Below are 14,227 nucleotides of genomic sequence, written 5' to 3' on the forward strand. Positions count from 1 at the left end.
GGGTGAGGTGAGAGGAAATAAGTTTAGACAGCTGAACCCTGCATGATAAACAAGACCCAGTCATGGAGAGATTGGAGGAAAGGTATGCCAGGCAGAGGGTACGGAAAGTGCCAAAGTCTGAGAGGGGAATGAACTTGGCCTGTGAGTGGAAGGGAAAGGTGAAAGATCTGAAAAATGAGACCAATGGTGAGAAAACAAGAAAGGGTGAGGTCATCCAGATGGGTGGCAGGCAATCAAAGGAGACTCTTGGTGGTCTGGGTAAGAAATTAGAATTTTATTCTAACTCTAAATAAAACCTGTTTCAGGATCTTAAGCATGGAGATGATAACTGCTTTATACTTTTAGATGATCCCTCTGGCTGCTGCAAGGAGCCTAGATAATGTGGAGAGGGCTGTGGGGAGGCTGTTGCTGTACTCTGGCAGAGATACCCTGGAGTCTGGAGTGGGCTGGGGCAGTGGATTTTATATATATTATGGAGATAGGGCCAGAAGAGCATGCTCATGGATTAGATGTGGGGTGGGGTGAGCAAGTGATGGTTGTCAAGGATAGTTCTTAAGTTTTGGACCTAAATTGGGGAGTGGCACCCTTTTCTGAGATGCAGAAGACACAAATGGGGAAGGAACGTGTTTGGGGAGGGAAATCAGGAGCTGGCTTGGGATGAGTTCAGTCTGAGAACCCTGTTAGTCACCCTGTGGAGGTGTCAGGTATACAGTTGGCTGTGGGTCTGGAGTTCTGGGGAGAAGCCAGATTTTTGTAGCTTCTCAGAACTTTGACTATGACAAGCAATGCCAAGTGAGGATGATCTCAGCTCCATCCTGTCCAAAAGTGTGGTGTTTTTTCCTTTCCACTCCCCTCTATGCTAATGAGATGTCTTTCCCATCCTCCTCCTTGCATTCATTCCCTTTCTTCTCTTGGTTCTATTTTGGAAAACCCAAATCAAGGATTTTTACTGTTGGTTTTGAGGATTAAGAAAATATAGACAACCAAGAAGAACTGCTCCTAAGAGATGTCTTTACTGCACATTGGGCACAGTTCCAGAAAGAAATTCATCTACACTAAGAATCACTCACGCATGTCCCCTAATGGTACAGAACCTCCTCTTATCAACACAGCAACAGCTCTCTTAGCTGTCCTTTTTGTCTTGATTGTCTAAGACATTTCCCTCAGAACCCAAGGTTTGCCCACTAGAGAAGAGATGAAATGTTTGTCTTTCTCACTGAAACACTGCTTATAGCTATTGTGTGTGGACAGGGAACTATAGATGTCCCCTTTCAACCAGTTCCCCTCTTTAAAACTTTTCTTTCCTACCATGTATCCAAGAAGGGCCACCTGAATGTCCTGTGAAAGCAGTGTGCCAGTGGATCTCCCTAACTTTGGTGGCTGATGTCTGAGAGAGGGTTGAGGTGCACATGGTCTGTGCTCTCAGGCTGCCTGCTAAAACAGGAGCTCAGAGCCTGCTCCTTTGGAATGGCTCTGTTTCCCCTGGGATAGGCACGGCTCTGGCCTTTGCCGGAAGGGTGGGGATGGACAGGAGTGACAATGCATGTTAATTAGCACTGTGCAGAGCTGTCATCAGGAAGCCAGAAGCCACATGGTCCCAACCTGGTTTGGGGTTGGCACACCAAATTCAAACCAGCTGGCTTTTGTTTGGAAATGCCCTGGGAGGGTCCCAGCCCTTTCTGGACAACAGAAGGCTGGCATTTCCTTACCCTGAGCCCTGTTTTAGACACTAAGAAGTTCTATTGACACTGTAGAACTCTGCTGTGACAGCTCTGGTTTTAGAGGCACACATACCCTCTCTGATTTGTTGGCAATGGGAACCAACATGAGCTCATTATAAAGGTCCTCATTAAAGGCATAGGGACAAATATGACTGTCCAGCAGTGCCCCCTGCTTACAATCCTTCCATGACTGCCTACCTGTAAGACAAAGCCTAAACTCCTCCCCAAGGTGCTATGTGACGGTTCCCAGTCATTCCTCTAGTCTTCTAGCACACTCCCTGCCCCAGCTCTTTACCCGAGTCACTCTGACCTATTTTCATTTCCTAGAAGGGGCCTGACTCTGACCTTCAGCCCTTATTTATACTCCTTGCTTTACTGGACACTCTTTAACCCCTCTTCCTCTGGCTAACTGGTCCTCATCCTTCAGGGCTCAATGGCACTGACCTTTCCTTGGGGTTGCCACCTGATTGGCCATCCCTGCTGTGTGTCCCAGGAAATGGGGGTCCTGCCCATTGTGTTAATCCCTGCTTCTCCAGTGTGACAGTGTGAGGCACTGGGAAATCTTCCCATCAATGTTTGAAGGAGGGGCCCCTCCTAGGGATGCAGACCCATGCTCTGTTTATCCTGTCCCTTCTAACATCATCCATACACAGGAGTCCAACAGGACTCCAAACGAAAGAGGAACACAGCAATGCTCTGAACTCAAGATCAAAATGGCATTCCCATACCCAAGACAATAGCATGGTTGGAACTTTTTCTGCTACTTAGAAACCATGCATGGTTTCTAAGCCATATGCATGGCTATCCAGCATATTCGAAAGGCAGGTCTGATAACCACATGAGGGTATGAGCTGGCATTTCTGCCTCAAACACATAAAGGACAAAATTCTGTGAAAGCAAAAAGCACAGATTAAGAGACTCACAATCCTTCTGTATTTGCTGCGGGATTCACCTTCTGTATTTGTTGCTGGATACCTGTGAGAATATGTTTGAAACATGCATCTTCGGCCTGCCTTGGTCATCTCTTTAAAGTGGACACAGCTATCCCTGCTTCATCATGTTGTGAAGAATGATGAGACAAAATCCCTCAACTGTTTAGCAAATTTTGTGTCCCTTAGTAAGCACTCCAAAATTGATTATAGCCCTGACTGGGTGGCTCAGTTGGTTGGAGCATCATCTTGTAGACCAAAAGGTTGAAAGTTTGATTCCTGGTCCAGGCACATACCTAGGTTGTAGATCCAATTCCCAAGTAAAGGAGGCAACTGATAGATGTTTCTCTCTCACATCAATGTTTTGCTCTCTTTCTCCTCCTCTCTCTCTCTCCAAAATCAATAAACATATCCTCAAGTGAGGATTTAAAAAAATAATTATAACCATTGCTGTTACAGTGATAAAAATGGATATCCTGTCAATTTTGTGGTTCATAGTTTTCCTATTGGAAATAGACTCACTAAAGTGAAAAATAAAAGGTTATAAAATGTCATGCAAGAGGACTGCCATTTCTGCCAGGGAAGGTATATATGTGTATGTACAGAAAAAAGTCTGGGAAGACATTCTCTAAAGGGTTAACAGGGGCTTCCTCTGGGATGTGGTCTTATGGTTGATCTTAATTTTATTTCTTTGCTTGATGATATTTTCTAACATGATGTCAGAGGGGAGATATATGTTTAAAAAGAAAAAGAAAGGAAAGGACTGAGCTAGAGGCCAAGAGGGCATGGCATGTTCGAGTTCTGAGGTGCAGGTCTTCCTGTCTGTTACTGAACTGGCTCTCCCTCAACAGGATTTTTCACCCAGATCTCCACCTTGGCTGATGTGCAGGAAAATGTCATGGAATACCTCCACGTCCTCAGCCGGCCCAAGGTGATTGACCAGGAGCACGACGTGGTGTGGACAGAAGCTTACATCGACAGCACTGTAAGTCCAAGGGGCCCTGGGGGAGTGCCTGAGGTTGCATCCTGTGTTGGGGGAGTTTCCTGTGTGAATTTCAGGGCACAGCAATCATATCACTCTTCCTCAATAATGGTGTTCAATGACATTTTCTTTTGTTGTATCATTTGTGTGGGTCCCCTTGGGAAACAAGGTTGGTGAAAATGTAACTGGTATTCTGGAAGGTGGATGATCAGTACAGAAAACCCGCTTTTTAATTGTGTCTTCTCTAGTTACTTTTTTCCTTCTCACATGTATATAAGTTCTGTCACTGTAGCGGTGATTATGGGCCTGTTAGAGTCAATCCTCACCAATCCTCGACAGAGGCCTAGTCCTGGTGATGAATCTTTGGGCCTCAGCTTGGGAAGGCAACTGCAGCTCAGCTCTGGCAGTGAATCGGAGCCACCACAGAGGCCACAGCTGCATTTCCTTCCCATAGACAAGTGAGAATATGCTTTAGTGGTGGTTATATAGGCATTGGATTGTTTTTGGAACTCAGGCCAAGGCTCATTCTGAAGCTGAATTCTAAGCAAGAGATTCTGATGCTGAATTAGTTTAAAAGGAGGAGCTTTGCCAATCGTCAAACAATGGCTCTGTGGCCTGGTTTCTTGTGTATTTTCAGGGTGATTTTTCATAGTGATAATGAGTCTGATGGGAGTGGCGTTTTTCATTAATTGATTGTAAATGTTCTCACAGGGCCTCTCTCCCATCGTTTTTGTTGGGATTAACATCACATTAATCACTGTAACCCAGACATAGCTGTTCTCCAGAGTGGTCTCAATGGCTGCTGTGGGCCAGCTTTTCTCTCCAGGAGCTCTTACTCCTGCTGCATTTCTGGCAGTTACAGGCAAATGCAGGGCAGGAACTGCACACGGGAACCCACCTTATGGGGCTCTACAGCTGCCTGCTCCATCTCAGCCTTAAAGTCACAGTTTGACCGTGGAGATGTGAACTGGCCAAGAAGAGGTGTCCCTTCCCTAGGAGAATCGCCTAGAATAGAGAAGGATGTTAAGCTGAAAAGCCCTCTCTGGTTAACAGGGAGACCTTGGACTTGTATCACTTTCAGAGTCTGACACCAATTTAGTTTGGAATCATGGAAATTAAATAGCTAAGCCACCTCATTTATATTGGCACCGCACTAACAATAACAATAGCAATGACAGTGATGGTCCCATCTCTTCTTCCGTGTGGTTGAGTAAGGCAGGAGAGGCAGGCATGAAGAGGAGGAATGCAGCTAGCCAGGACTGAAGTGATCAAGTCACATAGTGGCTTTAGGGTGTATATATACCCTAAACAGCCAGTTTGACCAGTCATTTTATTTGTTTCATCAATTTTAAAAGTATAAAACAAAGTCTCTAAATTAAAACATAGTATGTGCACCTGGATAGAGAGACAGATCAGTGGAATAGAAGGTCCAAGAAAAAAAAAAGACCCACCTCCACATAGAAATTTAGTTTGTGATAAATATGGCATTTCAAATTAGTGGGGTTGGATGGACTTTGTACTAGATGTTTTGAGAAAACTAGATGGCCATTTAGAAAAAAAATAGTTCTATTCTTAACATTGTACCCAAAAGAGAATTTCAAGTGGATCAGAGCTCTGAAGTGTGAAAAATGAAACCATATAAGAGTAGAATACAATGTAGGTCACTTCCTCTGTGACCTGAATTCAGAGAAAGGCTTTCTTTCCTTTTTTGAGAAAGGCTTTCTAACATGACTCCAAAATCCAGATGCAATAAAAAGAAAGATGAATAAGTTGACCACTTGAAATAAAAGCAAAACAAAAACCAACTTTTGTAAGTCAAAAACTATTATAAGCAAAGTCAAAAGGCAAATGATAAAAATAGGAGAAAATATTTGCAATATAGGACACATAAAGAATTAATAATCCTAATATATCAAGAACTTTTAAAAATTCAAGGGGAACCCCCCAAATTCCTATAGAAGAAAATGAACAAAAGACATGAGCATGATAAAATTCACAGAAAGTAATCAAACTGGCTTTTAAGCATTTGGAAGATGTACTACTTCACTCATAATAAAAAATATAAAATGATATATAGTGAGATACCATTTTTGTACCTATCAGAGAAGCAAAAACTAAAGGTTGAACTGTATACTGTGTTGGTGAGGCTGTGGGAAGGGGACACTCACACATTGCTGTGGGGAGACAGAGCAGGACAATCCCACCTTGACCTGGCAATCCCACCTTGCCCTGGCAATCCTGAATGTAGGAATTAACCCTGAAGATGAACCTCAACACTGTAAAAATAAATACATTCTGTTCAATACAGAATTGCTCATAATTGCAAAATACTGAAAGTTATCTAAATACTTAAACATAAGAGTTAGGTGGATAAAGTATGGTATATTCACAGAATGCTAAAAAACAAGAATGAAGATGTTTGCTCTTGTTTGATATGGAATGGATATATTGCTAAGCAAAATGAGTAAAATGCAAGAGGATAAATAAGGTGCTACATTCTGTGTAATAAAGGGAATAAGAAGACATGAGTTATCTGCTAATTTTTACAAGAATAAACAGAAAGATAAATTGGAAACCAATATAATTGGTTATCTACAAGAAGTGGGAGGGAGTGCAGATGAGAAGAGCCAGTGAGAGAGAGAGACATCTCTGAGCTATTGTTTTGCCTAGTTTTAACTTTGGAAAGCATGTTAATGCCATGTTTTCAAAAATTGAAATAAAATAAAAAATGGGGGCAAAACTAATAGTGAATACAAACAGAAGCAAATGAGTTTAACTACATTTCAAATGAGCAGGAGAAAATTATCCAGAAAGGGAGGGGAAAGAAGTCACTTTTTGGATATAATAGTTACACACAGCATTAAATTTTGAACAGTACTCTGACTATCCTCAAGCTAAGAGGGAAGAAAGAACTGCAAATAAATTTTAAATTTTTGGTATCATTTGTAGTAAAGTGGGTATAGTAATTCTGAACTTTGTGAGCAAGGTAAGATGGAGCAAGTGTATAAGTGGGGGGAGACAAGGCAGACACCTGCAGGGTGAGACTGGATTGAAGGGTCTCGGGACTGAAGCCACAGCTATGGCCACTGAGAGGACCTAGAAGTGGCACCTGCACAGCAACCACCACATCTAGAAGCCAGATCCTAGTTTCTAAGAACCACGCCCCACTAAAAGAAATCAGGGCTCCTTAGAGAAATCGTCAATTCCATGGGGTGTGCAGGGAAAATAATCCCCAACCCCACAATCTGAATAAAAGCTTGGAATATATTGTTCTGGGAACAATGAGGTCACGTCAAAGAGACACAGGAGTCAGCTCTCTCAACCCTTGGACAGTTTGCGCCTCTAAATATAAAGGACAGTAATGGACTAATCCTGTAGAGCAAAACAGAAAATCCATGTGTCCTTACTGGTAATAAGTAGATAAACAAATCTCAAAGTGATGGGCAGGTGGGAGGAGTGCAGTGTAAAATGCAATGCTGACTGGTTAAAACATGGAGGGAGCCATGGGGTTTGAAAATCACCACTCTGCAACCACTTTAGTAAAGACTGGTTAGCGCAAAGGTGATCAATGGATGCTAAATCTAGGGCGAAGTTTTGAGCACGATATTTTCATTGTCTCAAAGAGCTTTCCTAGAGGTTTCTGACAAGTTGTGAGAGGGTAAAATTGTATCTATACAGTGGTTGAATCCAGACAAAATCTTGAGTGGGTCATCAAAATTGATGTCACCAATGAGGAGCAAACGGACAGAGCATGCTTTTGGAAAAGGACACATCACACTTATAGAATATTCTGGCTGGGAATCAGTGACCTGGTACCCATGGTGAAGAAGAAAATAAAGCTTTGTATTAATGCGATGTCTTGCTTTAGGTATGTTAATTACTTAAATCAACTGTTTTAAATTAACTAATTACATAGGTACATCTATGAGGTCTGTCCAGAAAGTATCCAGCCACATGCTGTGAAAAATACAGGTATTTATTGAAGAAGATACAAGATACAAGAAACATTGTACACAGGTCCATGACATCTCAGTCCCCTTCAAAGCAGGCACCTTGGGACTTCACACAGTTGCTCCAATCACCATCAGCTGCCCTGTTGCATTTTCCTGAATCTTATTGATGGTCTGAAATCTCTTCCCTTTCAAAGGAGATTTTAGTTTTGGGAAAAATCCAGAAGTTGCAGGGTGCCAAATCTGGGCCTTAAGAGGGCTGAGTCACCTGGTTAATTTGATGTTTCACAAAAAAATTGCACAAGATGTAATGCATGAGCGGGCATGTTGTTGTGAAGAAGCTGCCAATCACCAGTTGCCCGTGGTTGTGGCCTTCTGAATCATTCAAATAGTTTCTGCAGAGGAATGTTCAAACTTAATGCAAAATTTGATGCAGATTCGTTGCTCTACTCACTCAGTCATTTTGGATGCAATGGTAACACAGTACACTCGCTCACTCAACAGTGTCTACCACCCCCACTGACCAGTACAGTGAAGTCATCACTGTTCATGCATACACATTCCAGTCCACTCTCCTTGGCTGCCAGGTTACATTGATGTCACACAAACTGTTCTTGTTATATTAACAATGGCTGGACTTTTCCAGAGATGTCTTGTATATGTTTATATACAGAGAGCAGTTAAGAGAGAGGGAGAGCGCATTGTTCCTCTATCTTGTCTACTAACGAGCTCTTAAAAGCAGAGGCAGAAAAAATGGTCTGGGACCCACCGTAGATGAGCAGTTACAATAGAAAGGTCTTCGAAATTTTGTGTTTCATTTTAAAAATTTGCATTCTGTTATAATCACCTCTACTTACTTTAAAGTAAAATAATGGTTTAAGTGGATATTATTGAGTAAGGTGGAACTCCAAGATAACAGAGTTCATTTATTACACCTCTTTCAAAACCTTTTGATGTACATAAAAGTAACCCCCCCAGAATATTTTTGTCCATGAAATGATAGCTCACCATCACCTCTGTGTTTTGCAAGCTTCTCTGTTGTATCTTTGCAAATAGACCTGATAAATAAATTTCCTAGCAGAAAGTTTTGAGGGTTCCTTCTCATCCTGGTGGTCTTGAGAACCTTGTTGGGTCAGTGAGGACTCTGGGGAGAAAGTCTTCCTCTTTCATAGGCCTGTTTGGTGAGCAGAAGACAGGTGCTGCTCCAACAGGTGCCTCTTGGGCTGGGAAGTGACATTCTCTTTAAGCTCATCTGGGCCTGGGTTCTGCCAGGACAAGAACAAAAGCCCCCTGTCATTTATGCAGGGTCAAAATAGGATCTGTATGCTGAACTCATCTACACAGTTTAAATTCTAAGTTGAAATTTTGGAACCACTCAGAAAACAATGGGGGTTGGGGGTTGAGGTCAGCACATTCGTTGCTAGCTCATGACTGCCCTGACATGTCCAGAACAGCCCCAGCCTAGCTTACAATAATGAAAAAGATCAAACTCAGGAGCACTTAGCATTGGCACAGTGACTCCATTTTAATACCTGATTTCCTGGTGGGATTGGTAGCTATAGGATTTTTGTATATTTCAACATATTTAAAATCTACCTCAGGATAACAGCTAAGGGCATTTAATTTAGAGTAAGAGTAGCCTCAGTTTGAATTCTGCATGTGTGCCATATAAGCTATGTGATTGTAAGCAAGTCAATTAGCTTTTTGAGTACTGCTTTCCTCATTTACAAATGGAGATAAAACCTGCCTTCCAGCGTTGACTCTAAGGATTAAATGTCTGTGCATGATGAAAATGCAATAAATACTACCTATCATCATTCCCAACGTCAGGAAATCCAGTAGGACTTTTTCTCCTTGGTTGTGAGAGTTTTAAAAAATACTTTTGCTTCTTTGAGCTGGGTCTCAGAAAAACTTCATGGGAACTACAATATGGCTTCTGACATTTAGATAATAGAATTCAGGACTCCAGTATGGCGAGTCCCTTGAAAGCACTTTTCTTCTAGAGATACACTTTTATCCTTTGGAATTCATTTTGCTGTAGTACGTGTTGTGGGTCAGATACTAACATCTAATGTTGGTGCCTGGGGACAAGTGTCCCTAAGGAAGACTGCTGGTTGTGCGGAACCAGCCAAGGAGAGTGCATCACAGCCTTACAGAGGTAAAAACTGGCCACCTTGTTCAAGGAAAGGCAGATGTGGTAGAAGGCCCTTAGCTGGCTGTCCCTTAACTGACTCAATGACCTCTCTTTGCTCTGGAACAGTTGTGCCAGTGTGCTCACAGCACACTGGTCTGCAGGCCTTGCTGGTGTATGATGCATACATGCAACTGTCCCCCCGACCTGACCTGCAAGCTTAAGGAAAACCAGTCAGTTCTCCCAAACCTATGGATGCCACTTGTCATTTTGTCATAATTATAAATTAGTCGAATATTATTTAAACTAATGAATTCTCAGTGTAAAAAAGGAAGTTATTACTTCTGTGACTATGTAAATGAGTGCCTTGAAAAGACTCTAAAGAAAGTTGCTAAAAAGTTACCAGTGTGTTGAGTATGGGCAAAGCAATCATGAAAGATCAAAAAAGGTCTTTTCTGCATTCAAGGAAACCGACACTTCACCTTCCTTCCTCCCTCCCTCCCTCCCTCCCTCCCTCCCTCCCTCCCTCCCTTCCTTCCTTCCTTCCTTCCTTCCTTCCTTCCTTCCTTCCTTCCTTCCTTCTTTCCTTTCCTTCCTTCCTTTCCTTCCTTCCTTCTTTCCTTGCTGTAGGATAGTTTACCTTAATTAGTTTGTTTCCTCCTAGGTTGATGGGGTAGATCTGGTAGCTAGGTTAATGTCTGCTTATTGTCTCACTGCCTCTTGGTAGCCTTCAGGAGCTGTGTGCTGCGTGAAGGAGAATGACCTTCCCAGACGCAACAACGAGGGCCACCAACTGGTGTGAGCGTGGTTGCAATTCCCAGCTGGAACTGCCAGCACACTCTGCAATGTGGGTCAGCTTCATTGGGACAGCTGTATTAGTTTTCTGTTGCCTCGAAATGGATTACTACAAACTTATCTGCTTAAAACAACACAAATGTATCATCTCATGGTTCCCCTGGGTCAGGAGTCTGGGCACAAGTTAGCTGGACCCTTAGCTTAGGATCTCACAAGGCTGCAATTAAGTGTTGGCTGCACTGCAGTTCTCATCTGCAGCTCAGGGGCCTCTTCTAGTCTCATTCAGATTGTTGGCAGATTGCAGTCCCTTGCATTTGGAAGCTTAGGTTCCTGCTTCCTTGTTTACTATCCATTGTGGGTTGTTCTCAGCTCCTATAACCCACAGTTCCTTGCTACATGGCCATGGTATAGTTCATATAATATTTACTTTCCTCCAGGACACCAAGAATGCACCTCTTTGAACCTTTACTTTCCTTTAAAGGCATCTTTGATTATGGTAAGCCAACCCAGGATAACCTCTCTTTTAATTAACTCAGAGTGCAGTGACAGTAACCTAATGGGAGTGATATCCTGTCATACTCACACTCCAGGGGAGGATATTTTAAGATACATGTACTTAATGGGGCAGAAATCTAAGGAGCATTTTAGAATCCTGCCTACTGTAACAGCCTCCATCCACGTACTGTGGTCTCAGAGGAAAACATAATGCCATAAGGTGATGCCCCAACATCTCCTTCTGCCAACTCAGGACAGCCATGTCTGCTCTCCATCAGAACAGCTCTACTCTGCATGGGCAGCTCAAGGTACCTGGTTCTCCTTGGGACACGTACTCTGAAATTGGCTTTGATTCCTTTTAGAATCAAAAGACTTCTGACCCTGATGAGTTCTGTAATTTCTACCAAATTCTAAGAAAATATGTATTCGTTTAATAGTAAATTTGGACACTTGATCCCACAAGTTTGCTTAATATGGTATTAAAAGTCTTCTTTCTCCTTAATTATCTGGTGGTTAAGGCAAAAGGAATTCTGTTTGCTTGACTCATCAGTGATTATGGTTTAAAACCCAGCAGCAACAAATGTAATTATGTAAGTGATTTAATGCTTAAATGAATAGCTTAAGATGACCTACAAGTAAAATGCTTTTCCTTTTTATTATGTATTGATTCATGCAGTTCTAGGTCTGAACAAGCTCAAGATAAAAGTTTAGGGACAGAAGCTGGGTTTGAATTCTTGCACACGAGAGTCAAGGATTGCCCTTAACCAAGAATGATCTAGAATGGAGACTGACAAAGTCGCCCTTTCAGGGCCATCCTCCCTGCCTGCTACTACCAGTTTGGTTAAATATTCTGTTTCCTGCCTGGCTGTTCTATTCAATTTGCTTTCCTGGTGAAGCCCAAATAAATGAATTAATGTTAACAACATTAATTATGTTTCATCTAATAAGAGCTCATGTATTAATTGACAATACAGCAAACACCAGAATTCTGAAACTCATGGGCTTCTTATCTGAATACAAGTCATGCACAGTCATTATCTCTTAGGCGCAGAGCAAAAAAAAAAAGTCACTAACAATGGAATTTGTTCCATTTTGTAAGCAAATGGCTTGTACTTCCCAGTTGGGTCCTAATCATCTTGGGAATGCCTCCCAATGTGCTGTGTGGGGCAGAACCTGCATTAAACTGAGGGAACATCATATTGTGATCAACCCCTCCAGGGGAGTTTGCATAGACACAGGGACACACAGAAGGGAAGCAAAGAAATCTTTGAGAAACAGTGGGAATGTGACCATTTAAAATAATGAGAATTCATTACCGAGCCCTCTTGCCCCTCCCCTTTGCTGGTAATGCAATTCAGCCTGCAATTTGTAAGAACCTTCGAACCAATTTAGTTGCATTTGCAAATTGGACCTATGTCCCTCCTCCTCACCCCCCACTAAGTCCAACTTGGAGAAAATGATTTGCATTTTATAAATTGCACATTTGTTTCGGTTTCCCATCTAGGAATAGCACCTAGGTCATTTAGGAGTCGTTTGGGCTATTATTGCTTTAAGTTACAACATCTTGCTTCCTAGAAGCAATTATTCAGGGGGTCAAAAGCATCATAAGGAAGTTGTTGGGGCTTGGAAACGGAATTTACAGTATTTTCCCACAACACCACTGCATATCAAAGAAGTTCAAATCATCAAAACAAAAAGACACACGTAAAGAGAAACATAAACCATCCTGCTGGGTTGTGAAACAGAGAATGCCATCTGCATTACATGGCATGGGGGAAACTGATTATGTTGGGACCTCTATTTCATAGCAGATGGGTTCATTAAATTTAATAGCCTCCAGAGCCTTTAGAAACCGTGTTAAAAAACATGTGGAGCATGCTGTGACACTTCACTTCTGGCCCCACAGTCATTATAACTCTGGCACAGACTATAAATATTACAGTACTTTATTTCCATTGAAACTGATTACTATTATAATTATTTTTTTGCCAGGAGATGGTTATGTTAAAAATGAGTGCATTCCTGATTTCTAGTATCATTTACATTCATCTAACTGTTTTCCTCTTCCATTTGATTCTGGATTTTTTTCTAAGCTTTCCCTTTTTTTCTTTGAGTTAGTATAATAAAACTATGCATCAAAAGTATAAAAATATTATATTCAGTGAAGATGTCCTAATACCCTGTAAGGATGACTGTCAACTAGTTTAAAAGCTTAGGACTGAAAGTGAAAAAATAGTAGATTTTAAGTGTTTTTTTCCAAATTTTTAGATTATTTGTTGTTTCTGCTCTTATGGTATAATAATTTGCAATTGTCTATAAAGAAAGGACAAACTCTAGAAATAGATTTAACACCTTATAGGAATGGATAAGCCATTAAGTCTAAATAATTATTTAGCATGATAGATTATTTAGCATTATTTCTTTACAAGTGACAGCACCAACTCAGAGTAGCCAAAGTCAAAAAGGGTATTTGTTAACTCTTGGAACCAAGACACCAGTATAGTTTTGTCTTGAGACCTGACTAGATTTAGCGTTCAATCCCATGTTATTTAGATTTATCCCTTGACCCTTAACTAGCTTAATTCCTGGGCATGTTCTCTCTAAAGGGTGACAATGATGGCCTCTACCATCCACCAATCTTTTTTATCTTTATAGTCCTTGATTTTTCCCTTACTCTTAGAGTATTTGTAGAAAGCTTATGATAGGCCTATTTGGGTCAAAACCCCACACTGAGAAGTTAGATGGAGCTATTAATTGATGACCTGAGTCTCACAGAGTGGGAAGAAACCAGTCCCAAAGGAAATTGATCCTGGGAGGACTGAGAAGTAAGCGTCCTGCATAGAATTTGTGTGTAGAACTCAAAACTAATCCAAGTCAAAAATCATGCATCCCATTGGTATGGTACTCATTATAGTACCATGTTTTTAACAAGTAGAGCCCTTTATCTAGTCAAATGTTTCCATGGACTCTTTATGTATAAAATATATAGAAGGAGAGCTGCTCTGGGAGATCATGAGGAGGGGGTATGGAGCACTGAAGGAGGCTCCAAAGCAGTTCTTTTGCTCCTTCCTGGCACCACAGAGCCTAGGTAGTATTCTGAGTGATCGTTGAATCCCAAAGTGGAATTCTTTTCTGTGCCCCTAAGTTAACAGCAAGGTACTAGTCTGTGTCCAGTTAGGACAGATGATTATGGGGATTGGGGGCTTATTTCTGTGGTTGTATTA

At 41.6% G+C, this 14,227-nt stretch overlaps 1 protein-coding gene across 3 annotated transcripts in view; it reads left to right on the forward strand.

The window, feature by feature from the left end:
* Positions 1-14,227, forward strand: part of CACNA2D3 (calcium voltage-gated channel auxiliary subunit alpha2delta 3) — an 857,676-nt gene that overhangs the window by 555,465 nt on the left and 287,984 nt on the right. For all 3 annotated transcript variants that reach the window (XM_045832366.1, XM_045832367.1, XM_045832368.1), the window contains one exon: positions 3,502-3,635. In XM_045832366.1, the coding sequence (XP_045688322.1) occupies positions 3,502-3,635 (134 nt within the window). The remainder of the gene's footprint in view (positions 1-3,501; positions 3,636-14,227) is intronic.

The sequence above is a fragment of the Phyllostomus hastatus genome, unplaced genomic scaffold (assembly GCF_019186645.2).
Source record: "Phyllostomus hastatus isolate PE091 unplaced genomic scaffold, TTU_PhHast_1.1 phas_contig_16, whole genome shotgun sequence".
Lineage (NCBI taxonomy): Eukaryota > Metazoa > Chordata > Mammalia > Chiroptera > Phyllostomidae > Phyllostomus > Phyllostomus hastatus.